The 18,106-nt window shown below is 37.7% G+C and overlaps 1 protein-coding gene across 1 annotated transcript; it reads right to left on the bottom strand.

Annotated features, from left to right (window-relative positions):
- Positions 1-4,226: 4,226 nt before the first annotated feature.
- On the bottom strand, positions 4,227-7,055 carry LOC142518999 (arginine decarboxylase-like). The gene has a single exon (XM_075621874.1). The coding sequence runs from the start codon at positions 6,599-6,601 to the stop codon at positions 4,451-4,453; it is 2,151 nt and encodes a 716-aa protein (XP_075477989.1). The 5' UTR covers positions 6,602-7,055; the 3' UTR covers positions 4,227-4,450.
- Positions 7,056-18,106: the final 11,051 nt, after the last annotated feature.

The following is an 18,106-nucleotide window of genomic DNA, read 5'->3' as shown; positions in this document are numbered from 1 at the left end:
TGAAGGATTTGATTTGTATATAGAGTATACTTGTGTCCTCGATTTATTCTTCTATGCATTAAAAAGAGGAAGATTGGTAAAATTTGAGTAGGTGACGGTCTCACGAATTTTTATTTGTGAGACGGGTCAACCCTACTGATATCCACAATAAAAAGTAATATTCTTAGCTTAAAAAGTAATATTTTTCATTGATGACCCAAATAAGAGATCCGTCTCACAAAATACGACCCGTGATACCGTCTCACACAAATTTTTGCCAAAAATTTTGCATTTTTTGTATAACTAAATGAATTAACTTGGACGTTTAATATTTTGCGAAGTGCAAGATAGTCTGTATTGATAGATGTCCACGGAAAAAAATGTGGACTTCTTATATATTCATAAATATTCATCTTTAATTCTTAGATGCACATTGGACAAAGTTGAGAGTTTGTAATTTTTAAAAAATGAATTTTCACTTTTCATTTAAGTTTTAAACCGAATTTTGTTTTTACTTTTGCTCGGTTTAGTTCATGTCACGCTCCGAAACCGAGACGTGTCATCGGCGTCGTTTAACAATTTAAAATCGTATAACAACAAGTCACGTAGTACCTTAAATAGCCAAAATCCAGTCTATTACATAAATCAATAATCGTCTTTACAATGCGATTAAAACGAAATGCGAAAGCATAAAACATGATAATATAACTAAAGACGGAATAACAAGACTAATCCTGAATTGGATTGGGCTTCATCACCATCCCCAAAAGTATTTTTGTTCTTTATCTTCGATTTGTTCTTTGTTCTTATCTGGGGTGAGAATATAAGGAGTGAGTATTTGGGAAATACTCAGTAAATGAGGGTCGATCGTGCATAACAAATATCAATGTTATAATTATACGAATACATTATCATAATCTCAATCATAAGCATGTTGAATCGAATATGAACAAGATACAAACATAGCACTGAAAATCATCTTCTTTTCATTGTTTACTGATCAGTCTCGTATATGTTACTCCTCTAAGGAGAGAGACCAAAAGAACGGTTATTATATCCCACCGCATCAGGGCCTTAAACAAAACATATCAAATATCGGAATTTCCTTGCCATTTCTAATTCGAATCATTACAGTACATTTCAAATATTTCAAACATGTTTTCAAAATTATAACTAATATCAACAACAAATTGGTCAATGATTTTCATAATAAATATAAACGAATATAACATAACGATCGAATTTCAAGAGCATACATAATTTATTTTTAAGTAAATGTGGACACACTTACGAAAAACAAGTATGTCAATATATATATCAATTAGTACACTTATGAAATGCAAGTGTAAATAAAAGTATGGCAAAAACCCACTTACTTTTCTCTTCTTTGGATGAAAAACCTGAGGAACTTGTGGGAAGAAATCCGCTTGAACTCGTACAAGACTTGGTTGTTGCAAACCAAAACAAGTTGCTAGAAGATTTCGGATAGTGGCAGCACTTTAAGCAGCAACTTTAACTCGACTTTGGGACAAAATGTGGGTAAGACGGAGGTGAACCGATGCTTGAGAATAGCAACTAGGGAGCTCGAAAATATAGCTAACTTTCTGCTGAAACTTTCAGAATGTTTGTGGATGTTTTGTGTCATCATGCAGAGTATTTATAGGCTCATGGAGGGGAGGTGAATAGGCTGCCATTCAAGGCCATTACAGCCATATTTATGGCCTCCTTAATGGCCTTAAACACCATTAAAATGGCTATTATGGGCTGTTCAAATTTCAGCTTTGAATCCATGGTTTGAATGAGATTTAATTCATGGTTTGAATGGAATTTAAAGGCTTGGTTGAATTATGCATTTCATGTTTTGTGCAGCTAATTCTTGGGTCTTCACATCCTTCCCACCTTATGAGGAGTTTCGTCCTCGAAACTTGGCTATACCTGATCTTCAAAGAGATAAAGGTATTGTTCTCGTATCTTTTCTTCCAACTCCCAAGTAGCTTCTTTTTCGGTGTGATTGGACCATTGTACTTTGACATATGGAATAGTTCGTCGCCTCAGTTCTTGATCTTTGTTATCCGCAATTCGGATTGGATCTTCCTCATTCAGGTTTCCTTCAATTATTAGTGGTCCCGCTTCTAGAATATGACTTGGATCTCGAACGTATCTTCTTAGTTGTGAAACGTGAAAAACATTGTGAATTCTTGACATGTCGGGTGAAAGTGCTAATCTATAAGCAAGTGTTCCCACTTTCTCTATAATTTCAAAAGGTCCAACATATCTGGGATTCATTTTTCCAGCCTTATTAAACCGCATCACACCCTTCATGGATGACACTTTCACATATGTTTTTTCGCCCACTTCAAATTCCACAGGTTTTCTTTTCAGGTCAGCCCAGCTTTTCTGTCGATCATGTGCAGTTTTTAGAATACACCTGTGTGGGGGGCTCCAAAGTACACCCAGTTCGCATGAGTGGTCCGGGCACCGCCGCCGCCGCCCCCACCGCCCCCAAAAAAATTATTGTTAAAATCAAAACCAAAATTGTAGGTACCATATAAATATATTAAAAAATAATATATTTATATGGTACCTACAATTTTGGTTTTGATTTTAACAATAATTTTTTTGGGGGCGGCGGCGGGGGCGGCGGCAGCGGTGCCCGGACCACTAATGCGAACTGGGTGTACTTTGGGGCCCCCCACACAGGTGTATTTTCTCCTTGATCATAATAACTTTATTCAATGTCTCTTGGATCAGCTCGGGTCCAACGATGGTCTTTTCTCCTACTTCATCCCAATATAGTGGTGATCGACACTTTTGTCCATACGGTACTTCGTATGGTGACATTTCAACACTGTTGTGATAACTATTATTGTATGCGAACTCGATTAATGACATATGTTCACTTCAATTATCACTGAAGTCTAGAGCCCATGCTATCAGCATGTCCTCAAGAGTTTGTATTGTCCTATCAATTTGGCCATCAGTGTGAGGGTGATATGTCGTACTAAGAGTAACTTTAGTCCTCATAGCTTGTTGAAAGCTCTTCCAAAAACGAGATGCAAACCTAGGATCTCTGTCTGAAAGTATGCTAACTGGAACTCTATGTAATCGTACGATGTCATTCATTAGTTTCACATTTGAATTTTTTCCCCACTTTTTCACAATCTATAAATGTAACCATCCTCTAAAAACATGATCTTCTGTCTATAAAGGATTCTTATGTGCTTCAACTTTTTAAAAATAAATAAAAATATATTAAGCTATATTCTACAAACAAGATCTTGCATTCTCAATCGAACAAATTAATATACAAATAATTACCAAACATAAAATTTATTTAAAAGCAAAAACATTGAAGGTGGCTGGAAAACTTTTCTGATGCTCAAATCAAAATATAAAACAAAACAGTATATAGAAATATTTTCCATACTTGGTACTTTTTTCAATTTTTACCTGTCCATTATACAGCTGGGTGTCATCGTAAAATCCCAATGGATACAGAATTCTCAAGTCACAGACTAATAAAAACATAATTTATTTCTTAACTCAGAATAAAGAATTTTCTCCGAACAACAAAATTATTATAATTTTATTTTAATATTTAAACACAAAATAACCTTTAGTTTAATGAAAACTATAAAAAAAACTCATTTTATAATTATTAGAAAAATATTTTAGAATTATAAAATTATTAGATTGGATGATTTGTAACATAATAAAGTAAATTTAGTTCAAAAAAATAATTACACGGAGAGAGGTGAAAAAATACTTTCAAAACGAATTTATCTTTATGTCTGGTTTTTTTTTATTACATTGATTTCGCTATCACCTGAGATCGATCCTTCCCTGTCTGGAAAACAAGGGCAAAGATATGTGTAATGGACCCGACAGTCTTAAAGTTTGATTTGAACTTTAAAGGGTGGTGAATCCAATCCACTAAAATGTACTGGTAAAAACTTGTATGAGACGGTTTCACGGATCGTATTTTATGAGACTGATATCTTATTTGGATCATCCATGAAAGAGTATTACTTTTTATTCGAAGAGTACTACTTTTTATTATGAATATCGATAGGGTTGACCTGAAAGATTCGTGAGACCGTCTCACAAAAGACATACTCAAATTTATATTGATATTCACCTCAAAAATGGCCACCCAGAGCCATCCTTGATTGAATTCCAATCAACCATGACTTCAAACAAACCACAATTCATATTAGTGATACATATATATACAATAAGAAACACCAAAAAAAAACAAGAATCTTATTAAAAAGAGTTCATAATATAGAATCCGGTAAGGATTACAAGAAGAAAGACTGAATTTCGCATCAAGCGAAATGGAGGATGGACACCATAAAAACAAGAAACAACTAACAATACCCAACAAAGATGAACCCGAACGGGAACCAAAATGATCGAAAAAAGACACCTTAACCATAAGAACTTAGAACCATTGGGGAACATAATCGACTCAAGCAACACAATAAGACCACTGTTCGTCCTCAGAAGTAACCGAGTCTGCGGCAGCAGCAGCAGCTGTAGTAAAATTCTCGTCCATTAGGTAATAGTAGCTGTTATTACCTGAATTCGCTGCGGTAAGGCTGCAAGAGGATGTTGCCGAAAGATAAGGCATGTTATCGAAAGAGCAAGCAAGGCCATTGGCGATTGCCAGGCTATTGCTATAGTCGAATTCCTCAGCACGGTGCCTGAGGGTCTCGAACATGATCTTGGGCTCATGCTGCATCATCCGAAGAATGTCTCCGCACGATGGACCAGGCACAGCACGCGTCACCGCGAAGCTATGAGGGCCATCACTCTGCGAGACACGCACCATGCTCGGGCCACCAAATAGGTTGTGAACTCCACCAAGTGCTTCCTCGTATGCCCCGCCCAAGAACATCCCCAAGTAGTAAGCCCCACCGTTACCATTTAAACTGCCGTTTCCATCCAATTCATGGAGAAGCAAACTGGACTCGCCTCCTATGAATTGATCGATTTTTCCATCACTGTCGCATGTTAAATCAGATAAAATTCCCCTCACTTCGGGCCTCTCATTGAGCCTGTGGATGGGAATGATTGGAAACAACTGGCCAATGCCCCAGAAATCCGGGATCGAGGTGAAAATCGAGAGGTTCACATTGTAAACTTGGACGGGATCAGAAACCCCGATTGATTTCGATACCAATTCGCAAAGGCCATCGACTGCAGCAAGCTGTTCCATCTCCAAAGACCCTTCTTTGAACTGCTCAACACACCTCTGTTTCAGCTGCTCCGCATAAAGCAAACAGGTATCATACTCGCCACGAACCACGGCAGTTGATAGATTCTTGTAATCAGTAAGAGCCTCATCAGCCAGCTTCGGCACGAGGTGCTGAAGACCCAGAGAAGATATTCGAGGAGAATCACGGGAACTTGATGAAACTGCTTCAAAAACTAAAATGGAGTGGTGAGAAACAATTGCACGGCCGCTTTCACTGCAAATTACAGGATGTTTAACGCCTTTCTGATTGGACACGGATCGAACAGCTTGAACAACAGCTGAGGCATATTCTTGGAGGCTGTAGCTAACAGAAATATCAGAATCTTGAGAGTTGGAGCCATCATAATCGATTCCTAAGCCTCCTCCTATATCAATGACTTTCATGCAAGCACCAAGGCGAACCAATTCACAGTAAATCTGAGCAGCCTCGCGAACCCCATCAGCAAGCAAAGAAGTAGAAGGGATCTGTGATCCGATATGGAAATGCAGCAGCTGCATACAATCCAGCATCTCATGCTGCTGCAGTTTCTTGACGACGCGAAGGATTTGGGTTGTTGTCAGACCGAATTTTCCTTTCTCACCTGAGGTAGAACCGAAATGACCCGAATGCTTGGTACGGAGCTTAGCACGGACTCCAACAACGGGCCGAACACCGAGTTTCCTGCTGGCATCAATCACTAAATCAAGCTCTTCCTCTTGTTCAAGAACAATGACAGTGTTCAAATGTAGCTTTCTTGCAACAAGGGCAAGAGATATGTATTCCACATCCTTGAATCCATTGCATACCAAAAGGGCCTCAGGACTTCCGTTACAGAGACAACTCATGGCCAATAGAAGCTCCGGTTTGGAGCCAGCTTCCAGCCCGAACCGGAAACCAGACCCGAATTTCACGATATCTTCGACCACTAACTTATCCTGATTGCATTTGACAGGATACACACCCTGGTAGTGAGCCTCGTACCCTTGCGATTGAATAGCAAGATTGAAAGAATCATGCAGGGACTCGAGGCGATTTTTCAGTACATCCGGGAAGCGAACAACAAGAGGCAGCTGAAGTCCGAGCCCGCCTGAATTTTTCGGGTCAGAAGCCTTCTTCACTACCTTGAGAAGATCGATTTCTTGGTGGTCCAGGGTGTTGACGCCGTGAGGGCGAACGGAAACATTTCCGTTAGCGTTAACGGTAAAGTAAGGAGCACCCCATCCATCAACCCGGTAAAGCAACGCCGAGTGGGCAGATGACCAAGCGGCAACGGAAACAGCACTGGCGTCGGCAGAGGTGTTTGAAGGTGGAGGTGCAGGTACAGTGGTGACAGCGTACGGAGGAGCATCGCCGACGTCTGCGAAACAAGTAAGGGTAGGCATCTCTTCCCGGATCTACGGGTTCTTTTCGTTGGAATAGAAAGAAAAAGAATCAAAGAATGTAAAATTGGCCGATGTTGTAAAGGTGGGGGCTTTGACACCCGCCGAGGCCGGAGCCCCGGCTACCCCCTCAAAAGAAGCAAAAATGGATCTGGGTCACAACAAAACGGAAGCCACTCGCACGCCTACAAGAGCCCGATATCCCCACGCCTACCCCTCAGAAGAAGAGAATTTCAGAGCACGATATACATAAGCGGATGCTAGAAACGGATCGGCGACAATTCTAGATCCCGTGAGCGAATCCCAACATACAGGTTTATGATCGGAGAGCAAAGAACTCGAAAGAGGGGAGAGATTGGAGAGGATAAATGGACGGAAACCTAACGGAATGCTAGGGTTTCAGCCTCCGTATCTTATGAAGGAGAATTTGTGAAATGAGCGAGAAATGCATGAGAGGCAAAGCGGCGTTTTATAGGAAATTCAAGGTCGGGGACTTTGAGGCGTTGGGGCCCACAATTAAATTAATTTATTTTTTTCTAAATTACATAAATTTAAAAAAAAAACTAATTTACAATATTTTTTATAATAAATAAAAATAATATTGTATAAATTTGAATTGGACTTATTTTAATATTTTTAATATTAGTTTTTAGTTTGGAAAATCAAGGTGGTTATTTATTATACAAATATATATTTTCAGATAATTATTTTTATTTACTTTGAAATGATTGTATTTTTTTAAAAAAATACTCCTGAAATTTTACGGGATGATGATGAATCATTTTCGAGTTGCCGCGTGGCAGAGATGATAAACGGGGCCCAGTTTCTCTCAGTCAGTTTGTTGCAACGAAATTTACTATTTATAAATAAATTTCACTTAATTAATCCCTCTGTAAATTTTATTATACTTTCTATTATTTATTATATACCAATTCAAAATTTTTAGACTTTAAAATATATTATTTATTATATTATATAACAAAGTTTTAATTCGATATATCGATTAAAATATTATTTTAAAATAAACTAATTTGATTCTCGATTTGATTATGAATCGTATCCGATGTCATATCAACACTCGGATGTATAAAAATAATAATCTCATTTAAGCAATATTTTGGTTTAAAGTAGAGTTGTTATATTTGTCATTTTCAAAACTTACATTTAGATTGAGCTTTGCATGAATGCTTCCCACCATGGAAAGTGCTAGGAAGTTTCTGACGAATTCGGGATTTTTAAAGCACTTATTTTCTAAAAAAAAATATATTATAATTTTTTTAGAGGAAATATTTACTATAATTAGATCAAGAGATTTGATTTTTCCACGTCACTATTATAATTTTGATGTTTTATTTTTTCCAAGCAAAAAAAAAAGAAAAAATTACTAAAAATATATAATGGATTGGTAAAATAAAAACAAACGTGGAAACTCCGTGTGTGCCTTATAAATTTGAATGTATAATTGGATTCACGTCCACAAATAAAAAAAAAAAAATTATTCACTTGAAATACCTATAATGCCCTTCCAATTCCTTTTAAAATTTTTTTTATATCCTTTTATTTATTTAGGGTTATTTGCATTTTCTACTTAAACTATATAACATATACACATTTACCCCCCTCAATTATTGATTCTATTGATTTTACACCCTCAAGTTATACATATATGCCTACTTTACCTCTTAGGCATTAATTAAAATATTATAATTGGAAAAAAAAGGATGTTGTGTTTCACATTTTACACTTTTGTTGACTAATATTAGGTAAGTTCTTCCTCAAACAAGCTTATTTATTCATTTGTTTATTTATATTTGACCTTCTACATCTAAGGTTTTACTGGGAAAACTTGCTAATTTTTTCAATATTTCATTAATTTTCACGACGTCGCTAAACTTTGATAAAATGAACGATCTAGCTATATTTTATTTACTACCATGGGGCGAAGAGTTTTATTTTAACGTAGATTCGAAGATACGCGTATCTTTTATTTGGAGATGTTTATGTCAGTACATCATAAGAATTTAAGAGGATTTAATTATATATTATATATGTTTTTTTTTTAAAAAAAAACATTGAACTCTATTTTTGGATAACGATTAAATTTGGAATTTTTGTGGGATTATTTTTGTCAAATCTGTGGGACCTAAAATGATGCATGTGGAGTTGACCTATTTGATGACAAATCCTTATCAAATTTATAGTTATATTTAGATCTATTATTTGAGTTCAAAGGAATGATTTGGAGTCTAATTATTTGAAATTAATGGATTTGAAATAAGGTAAAAATTTATGTGAGACGGTCTCACGAGTCATATTTAGTGAGACAGATCTTTTATTTGATCATCCATAAAAAAATATTAATTTTTATTGTGAATATCGGTAAAGTTGACTCGTCTCGTATATAAAGATTCGTGAGACCGTCTCACAAAAAATCACACCACTCTCAAAATAACAAGCAGTTGGTTGTAGTTTCAAATCTTTCCAAAATACAATGTGATACCCTGTGGATGAGCCCATCAAAATCAGGCCCAAACTCCTAGCTCATCCCCAACCAAGGTAGAAGGTCCATCACATGCTCATGTACTCTCCTATAAATACGAGGTTTGGGTGTCTAATTTTTTATTCATTATATTATTTTTCAGTAGCACCCTTAGCTGCTCTCCACTTATATCCTAAGTCTCTGACTTGAGCGTCGGAGGGACTACGTCGGTATACCCTCTCGGCCCCCTTCTAACGGTCTTATTCGTGATTTCAGGCTCAGGGCAATCTCGAAACCTGCTTCTAGACTAGTGACACTTGCTGGAATCGGACCCTAAATTTCTCGTGAGTATCACAATGAAAGAAGAAGAAATTTCCATTAAAACTCTAATTTTTTACGTAATTTATTAAAACCGTATATCAACTCATCCCCAACTCGATCACTTCCCTTCTTGCGATGTTTGGATTTTCACTTGGATAAATAATTGATGCGATCCTGGTGAAATGAGTGAGCAGGGTCGGGTGCTCCACAAGATCTGCTATCAAAATGACGAGGAAATAAGAGCAATGTAGATATCTGAACCAGAAGCTTCTTTCCCGGGAGAGGTATGAAAATCTGCAACCAAGAGAGTAACCACGTGAATGGGCGTCGGAGGGGTGTCCGGCGTGGCCACTCCGATGCATAAGTCAGTGATGATTCAAGCCAAGAAACCAATGTAACCAAGTGATGGTTGTGAGATTGGTGTGAATGAATGAATGTAAATGTAAAGAGAGAACCTGATATTTATAGTAGGAGAAGTAATGATGACCTCGTTCTCCGTGCTACCTACTAATTATAGTATGACGGCTGAGCACACCCTATATTCTGACATGTCAAATCGCATACTGGTCACATCCAGCCGTCTGATTTTGTCAACTCATCGGCCTGGTGTCAGAAATGGGACAGTCGCCCACATCCTATTCTGCTAGTATACTCGAGTGCGGTGCTCATATCGAGGTGGCCCGGGTAGAAAGTTCCCGGGAGCTTGAACGAGAGCCCGGGCGTCCGGTCTCCTCCCCTGGCATTCACCCGCCCGGCTCCTGATGAACCCTTCCTGCCGACTTGTCCTGATTCTGGCCATCCATCCAGTATCCTAGGTCGTCCATGCCCCGGGCACAAGAGTCGTCCATGACTCGGGCACAACCCGATCTATCCCGAGGGTATCATCACTCCCTCCTTAAATAGTCGGGCTAGAGTCATGCTCGCTGTCTTGATTAGTCTTGTGTGCCCGATCATGGAAAATATTTAGTTTATCTGTAAAAGCATCGGGGGCTTCAAATATCCCAGAGATGGGATGAGGTACCGGGGCCTTAAGTCTCCCATACTAGAGATAAAATGGCGGGGCCTCATGTCTCCCGGACTTAAGTATAAGATGACGGGACCTCATGTCTCCCGGGCATTAAAATAGATTGCCGGGGCCTCATATCTCCCGGATTTAGGAATGGTCAAGGTGCGGAGCCCCGAGCCAGGTTTGAGAACCATGGGCTTATAAATAACCAAGGTGCGGAGCCTTGGGCCGGGGAGCGCATGTCCCGAGACTTGGGAATGGTCGAGGTGCGGAGCCCCGAGCCAGGTTTGAGAACCCTGGGCTTATAAATAACCAAGGTGCGGAGCCTTGGGCTAGGGAGCATGTCCCGGGACTTGGGAATGGTTGAGGTACGGAGACCCGAGCCAGGGTACGGATCCCTAGACTTAATAGATAACAAGGGTGCGGAGCCCTGGCCTTCATGAATGGTCGAGGTACGGAGCCCCGAGCCAGGGTACGGATCCCTAGACTTAATAGATAACCAGGGTGCGGAGCCCTAGCCTTCATGAATGGTCGAGGTACTGAGCCCCGAGCCAGGGTACGGATCCCTGGACTTAATAGATAACCGGGGTACGGGTCCCCGGGCCAGGGTACGGGTCCCTGGACTTAAAAGATGACCGAGGTACGGGTCCCCGGGCCAGGGTACGGGTCCCTGGACTTAATAGATAACCAAGGTGCGGAGCCCTGGCCTTCATGAATGGTCGAGGTACGGAGCCCCGAGCCAGGTTTGAGAACCCTGGGCTTAGATAATGTGCCGGGGCCTCGTGTCTCCCGGACTTAAGATAATGTGCCGGGGCCTCATACCTCCCGGACTTTCAAGAATGTGCCGGGGCCTCGTACCTCCCGGACTTTAGATAATGTGACGGGGCCTCGTACCTCCCGGACTTAAGAGAATGTGCCGGGGCTTCATACCTCCCGGACTTAAGATAATGTGTCGGGGCCTCGTACCTCCCGGGCTTAAGAGATTTTGCTTTACCTGCTGTATTAGTTTTATTAAAAATCAAATCACTAACCTGGAAATATTGAATCCAAATTCATTTCCGGTAGAGTAAAACTTATCTGGTTGAGCTAAATTATGTGACTAATATAGCTGTATGCCACTGAGTGCATAGCAAATGCTCTTCATGCCAATCCGGGATAGCTGCTGAGCTTTGAGCCCATATGAAATCCACATATAAGATCTGAGTGTCGAGCTGGTCGGACTTGTATGTTTGCCAAGCAGAGTTGGGCTTATTTTTTAATGAAAACCATATCTACGTCTTGAGCTCAATTTCCCACATACGGCGCCAATGATGCGATCCTGGTGAAATGAGTGAGCAGGGTCGGGTGCTCCACCGGATCTACTATCAAAATGATGAGGAAATAAGAGCAATGTAGATATCTGAACCAGAAGCTTCTTTCCCGGGAGAGGTATGAAAATCTGCAACCAAGAGAGTAACCACGTGAATGGGCGCCGGAGGGGTGTCCGGCGTGGCCACTCCGATGCATAAGTCAGTGAATGATGCAAGCCAAGAAACCAATGTAACCAAGTGATGGTTGTGAGATTGGTGTGAATGAATGAATGTAAATGTAAGGAGAGAACCTGATATTTATAGTAGGAGAAGTAATGATGACCTCGTTCTCCGTGCTACCTACTAATTATAGTAGAACGGCTGAGCACACCCTATATTCTGACATGTCAAATCGCATACTGGTCACATCCAGCCCGTCTGATTTTTTCAACCCATCGGCCTGGTGTCAGAGATGGGACAGTCGCCCACATTCTATTCTGCTAGTATACTCGAGTGCGGTGCTCATATCGAGGTGGCCCGGGGAGGAGACGTCCCGGGCATTCACCCGCCCGGCTCCTGATGACTTGTCCTGATTCTGGCCATCCATCCAGTATCCTGGGTCGTCCATGCCCCGGACACAAGAATCGTCCATGACTCGGGCACAACCCGAGCTATCCCGAGGGTATCATCAACAATAGTTTGAAGAATGGTACAAATTAATGAGACAACTCGAATATTGAAACTGAACATTGATTTGAAAATTAGATATTTAAAGGGGGGCTAGGTTTGTCCATTAGTATGTGATTATGGTCAAATTCTTTGTTTGAGCACGTCACATGTGTATGTTGATCCCTTGTGTATTCTTGTCTATATATCAATGTGTGTGTTATTTGATTAGGGCAATCCTCAATTAATAGGATAGATATGTCCAACGAATAACACCCGTATTTAAAATATTATTTTTATTTCATGAAAAAATGATACACCTGTGTTTATATTGCTTTAATCAATTAGTGGATGTATATGTAGTGTGAAATTAACACAGATATGAACATGACTGGTGAACAACATATAAAAATTATACATGTGTGTGTATGTATGTATGTATGTATTTACAATGATTTTTTTATTTATACTAGTAAAAGATGAACACGCGTTGCATGTGTTATTATTATTTTTAATTTGATCTAATAATTATAAAAAATTAAAACGAAATTATTTCCAATTTAGAATAGTTGTTCGATTTAAAATGAATTTTTGTTAGATTTTTTCTATGTAAAATATGAAGTGACTTGAAGAGTTTTTTAGTAGGGTACGAAGAGTAATTATATAATTAAATATTTTGGTGTTCTCTAAGGTTTTTACTCTAAGAATCTCATACTTAATAATATAGTATAATTAATTCAAAGAAGATGACACATAAATTGATATAACACAATGAATTTTTATATAATTAAATGTATGTTTGTTGAATAAAAAATTCCTTTCAGATAATAAATAATTAAATCATCGATTAACCAATATCTCTTTAAATTAATAAATTTTCATAATTTAAACGTTATTAATCTATAAAGTTTTTCTGCCTATAGAATTTTCACACAAATTTTGACTTGTATATACGCATTGAAAGGTCAAACAATTGTCTTATTTTGACTCATGTCCGATTATTTAACTATAAATCGATAGTGGATTCTTTAGATTTCCATTATGTGTTGTGAAATATTCTTGATTGAGTCGAGGAGTTTTCTTAACATTAATTTTATTTATTATTAGTTTTTATTACTTTTGACTTAAAAAAATCAATTTTATGCGTTTTTAAACTCAGATTATTTGTTAATTTCTGTTTAATTTAAGTATAATCTCTTTATCGAACATTACTCAATTTTTTTTTTCATTTTTTTAGACTACGTACTTTTATTTTTTATTTACTTCTTCATAATCTATAAATCTAATTATTTTTACAAAAATATATTTTTTTGTGAACACTCCAATATGCGACGATTTGACGTTCACGACCCTAGTCGATACAGGTAGCATGGATTATATGGTGGAAAAAAATACAATAAATCGAGTCGACGATTTAGTGAAACTTGAACAACAAAAATACAAAAAAAAAAAAAAAAAGGTATAAAGATACAAAAAAAAAAAAATTAAATATTTTTCATAAGATTAAATAATTCGTGAGATACCTTCGGACACCGAGAAAATAAAATAATTAAAGTTGTGTGTACGAAGTATCTACGAATATGTTGAATTTTCTTTGAAAGCAATCCACTCGATGACTTGCATGCACACGGTACAATTACTTGTCAAAGCTTTTCTGCTGAACATTTATAGGAAAATGGACAACATGTTTCTTAGTAAGACAACTTGACATGAATTCTTCGATAGTAGACCACCTCAAATTTTCCAAATGAATAAGATTTCTTTTTCTTTAGATGTGTTTTTTCTTCTTTTTTTTTTTCTTTTTAGTTGGTCGAGGATTTATTTTGTATTTTTTTAAAAAATAAAATAAATCTTGTAACTTTTAATTAGGTAGAAATTATATTATATCATCGTATATTAAACCACGAGTATGTGTCACGCGAGACGGTCACATAGATCTATATCCCTGAAATAATCGTCTCAATTCATATGTAGAGTTCAAAATAATATTTTTGATATAAAAATAATATTTTTTCATGAGTTGTGCCAAATAAGAGATATGTCTCGTAAAATTTACTCATGATAGGATATAATAAGAGTTTTTGTATTAAACTCACTGTTTCTTGTTTGGTATGTTCAGATCATATGTACAATTACCACCATTCCCCACTTTTTTGGTTTTTTTGAATATTTTAAAAAATAAAAAAACTTATTAAAATAATAAAATTTAAAATTTAACTTATAATTTTGTTTAACAAGAGTACTTTTAAAAAAATCGTCTATATATAAACATGAAACGCGTGTAACGAGTTATTAAATACTATATATTAAACAATATCCATTTCCCAAAGTAAATATTTCTCCAATCATATATTCATTTATTTTCCTTTGATATGTTCTAATTTTAATATATTTTTATTTTTAAAATAATAATTTTCTAAATATGTTGAATTATTACTTTTTCATAAAGAGTAGGTCTCTTGTGAGACAGTCTCACAAATCTTTATCTATGAGACGGGTCAACCCTACCGATATTCACAATAAAAAATAATACTCTTAGCATAAAAAGTAATACTTTTTCATGGATGACCCAAATAAGAGATCTGTCTCACAAAATACGACCCGTGAGACCGTCTCACACAAATTTTTGTATTTCATAAAATAATGATGTTGATATTGATACATACACGACATCAAATTCAGATATCTTAGAATATGATATATTTTAACATATTTTGAAATTTCTAACCGTTTTAATCAAACACAAAATTTTTTATGAAATTGTTTTACATATACGGATCTCTTATCTAACCGTATTATGGATATAAATAAGTGAGATGTTTTACAAGATATCTATTATCAAGCAAATCATCTCGATATTGATGCGATGCATGAAAAAATGAATAATAAATAGTTAAATCAAAATATTTACATAATCGAAACTGTGAAATTACATATCCTATTGTGGGCAAAGTGTGAACGGGGGAAACGTTGTGGGGTTTTTGGCAATTTCTTATCTCACAGTTGGATCCCGGGAATCTTCCGTTAAAAGATGGGGCCCCGGTTCAGTGGCGGTTATTCCGGAATTTCGTATATCCGAAGGGTCCACAGCAAAGGCTTGATTAATGGCTTAACACGACACGTGCTTTTCTCACTGTATATATTGTTTTCAAAAGTTTATAATTATATATTTTCATATTAATTAAATATATTAAAACCTAATAAAATTATTTAAATCTTAAAATATAAAATAAAAATATGAATAAGATATTTATTATTCAATATACGAAAAAATATAATATATATATTTACATATATATGCATATAATGACATAACGAGTCCACTAAAATCTGAAACCCGTCTTAGACCCGTTTGTGGAACCGTTTCACAATATCTAACCCGTCCCAGTTTTATCACGGAGCCGGTTTTGAATCCAATGTATTGCCAACTTTGCACAAGGAGCTCACAATATTTATCACAGATAGGAGAAAGAATGAATTTGTTGTTATTCTCCTCTTGGGACTAAAAATGTATGTATCATATTGAGTCTTGGTTTGCTTTCTACTGGGAGTATTTAACCTCCGTAAACCTCCGTAACTAACTAACTTGAAAAATGATTGCTTCTGAATTATGCAATGTTAACTCTAATAGCCTCCCCTCAAGATGTACCGTAAATATTTTGTACAGACATCTTGGACATGAGTTGTGATAGAGTGGACAGCGGAAGTGGTTTAGTAAACATGTCAGCAAGCTGGAGATGTGAACGGACGGGTAAAAGCTTGATAGACCCATCTTTGATTTTGTCTCGAATGAAATGACAATCAATCTCGATATGTTTGGTACGTTCGTGGAACATAGGATTGTTGGCAAGGTGAATGTCTGATTGATTGTCACAAAAGATGGTAGCTGGTGTTGAAAGAGAGATCTGTAGATCCATGAGTAGTTGAGTGATCCAAATGACTTCACTGGTCGTAGTCGCCAACGCCCCGTACTCGACTTCAGTGGATGATCTGGAAATCGTGATTTGCTTTTTAGTTTTCCATGAGACGAGTGCATCTCCAAGAAATACACAAAAACCTGTGGTCGATTTTCTGGTGTCAGGACAATTGGCCCAATCTGCATCTGAAAAAGCTCGCAATTGGATAGGAGACGTGGCTGGAAAGAAAATCCCTTGACCCGGATTAGCTTTGAGATACCTTAGAAGTTGATGTACAGCATGTAAATGAGTAGTCCGTGGCTTGGAAACATATTGACTAAGTTTGTGGATCGCAAACATAATGTCCGATCTGGACAAAGTCAGATAAAGAAGACGTCAAATGAGACGTCTATATTGTGTGATGTCGGTAAGTAGATCACCCTCAACAGAAGTGAGACGCACATGTGGTGTCATGGGGACCTTGGCCGGTTTACAAGATAGTAAACCAGTGTCTTCAAGTAGTTGAAGTGTGTAATGGCGTTGAGATAAGTAAATGCCCTTGGAGGATCTAGCTATTTCAAGTCCAATGAAGTACTTAAGATCACCTAAATCTTTAAGTTTGAACTTTCTTTGAAGATCAGACTTGAGTCCTTGAATGAGAGTAAGTGAAGATCCTGCGATGATGATGTCATCAATATATACAAGCAGAGCTAAAAAGGAGTGAGCTGATCCTCTGGTAAACAAGGTGTGATCCGTTGGAGATTGCTTGAAACCTGAATCCAGTAAGGCTTGAGAGAACTTTGTGTACCACTGTCTAGACGCTTGTCGTAGACCATATATGGATTTGTGGAGTTGATAGACAAGTTTTGGAGCTGTTGTATGTTGCTGGACAGGGGGGTGATAACCAAGAGGAAGGTCCATGTAAACTTCTTCCGATAGATCATCATTTAGGAATGCATTGTTGACATCTAGTTGAGCGAGAATCCAATTTTGAATAGCTGCCAGTGCAAGGAAGACTTTGACAGTGGCTAGTTTGGCAACAGGAGAGAAAGTCTCAAAGAAGTCTACCCCTTCTTGTTGAGTGTAGCCCTTAGCAACTAGCCTGGCCTTGTGCCTGTCAACTGTACCATCGGATCTGTACTTGATCTTGTATACCCAACGACAACCAATCGATTGTTTGTTTGGGGGAACTGGAACCACAGACCATGTATTATTTGCGTGCATTGCATCAAGTTCATCCTTCATTGCTGTGCGCCAAGAATCAAGTTTGATAGCTTGATGATAGAATTGAGGCTCAAATTGAGATGAAATATTGAGCACAAGATTTTTATAGGAATGAGAGAGTGAATCATAAGATATGGAGTGAGTTAGGGGATAAGTAGTTGCTGATGAAGGTGGAGAATGGTATTTCAACATATGACAATGATACTCTCTTAGATATGAAGGTGGGCGAGATACCCTTGAGGAGATACGAGTGTCAGCCATAGGTAATGGAGTAGGAGATGGGAGTGCAGAAGCATCAATTGTATCTTGGGCCATAGTATCATTGTGCAAATTTTGTTGGATGCTGTTGTCAGAAGGTTGATGCATGGTTGCGGCCTGTGTATTGATGGGATCATGTGGCCTCAGATTATTGTGCAGATTAGGTATGACAGGACTGTCCAAAGGGACTTGTGTGTCAACCGGAGCCAGGTTAGGGAGCACAGTTGAAGGAAATGGATCAATGAGCTCTTTTGTGGAAGATATATGGGAAAAAGGAAATATCAACTCATGGAAGATGACATCTCTTGAGATGAATATTTCCTTGCTTTGCATATCCATCAGCTTGTATCCTTTCATACCCGGTGGGTA

Source organism: Primulina tabacum, chromosome 11 (assembly GCF_025594145.1).
Source record: "Primulina tabacum isolate GXHZ01 chromosome 11, ASM2559414v2, whole genome shotgun sequence".
In the NCBI taxonomy this organism is placed as follows: domain Eukaryota; kingdom Viridiplantae; phylum Streptophyta; class Magnoliopsida; order Lamiales; family Gesneriaceae; genus Primulina; species Primulina tabacum.
This window is presented reverse-complemented; position numbering and strand designations above follow the sequence as displayed.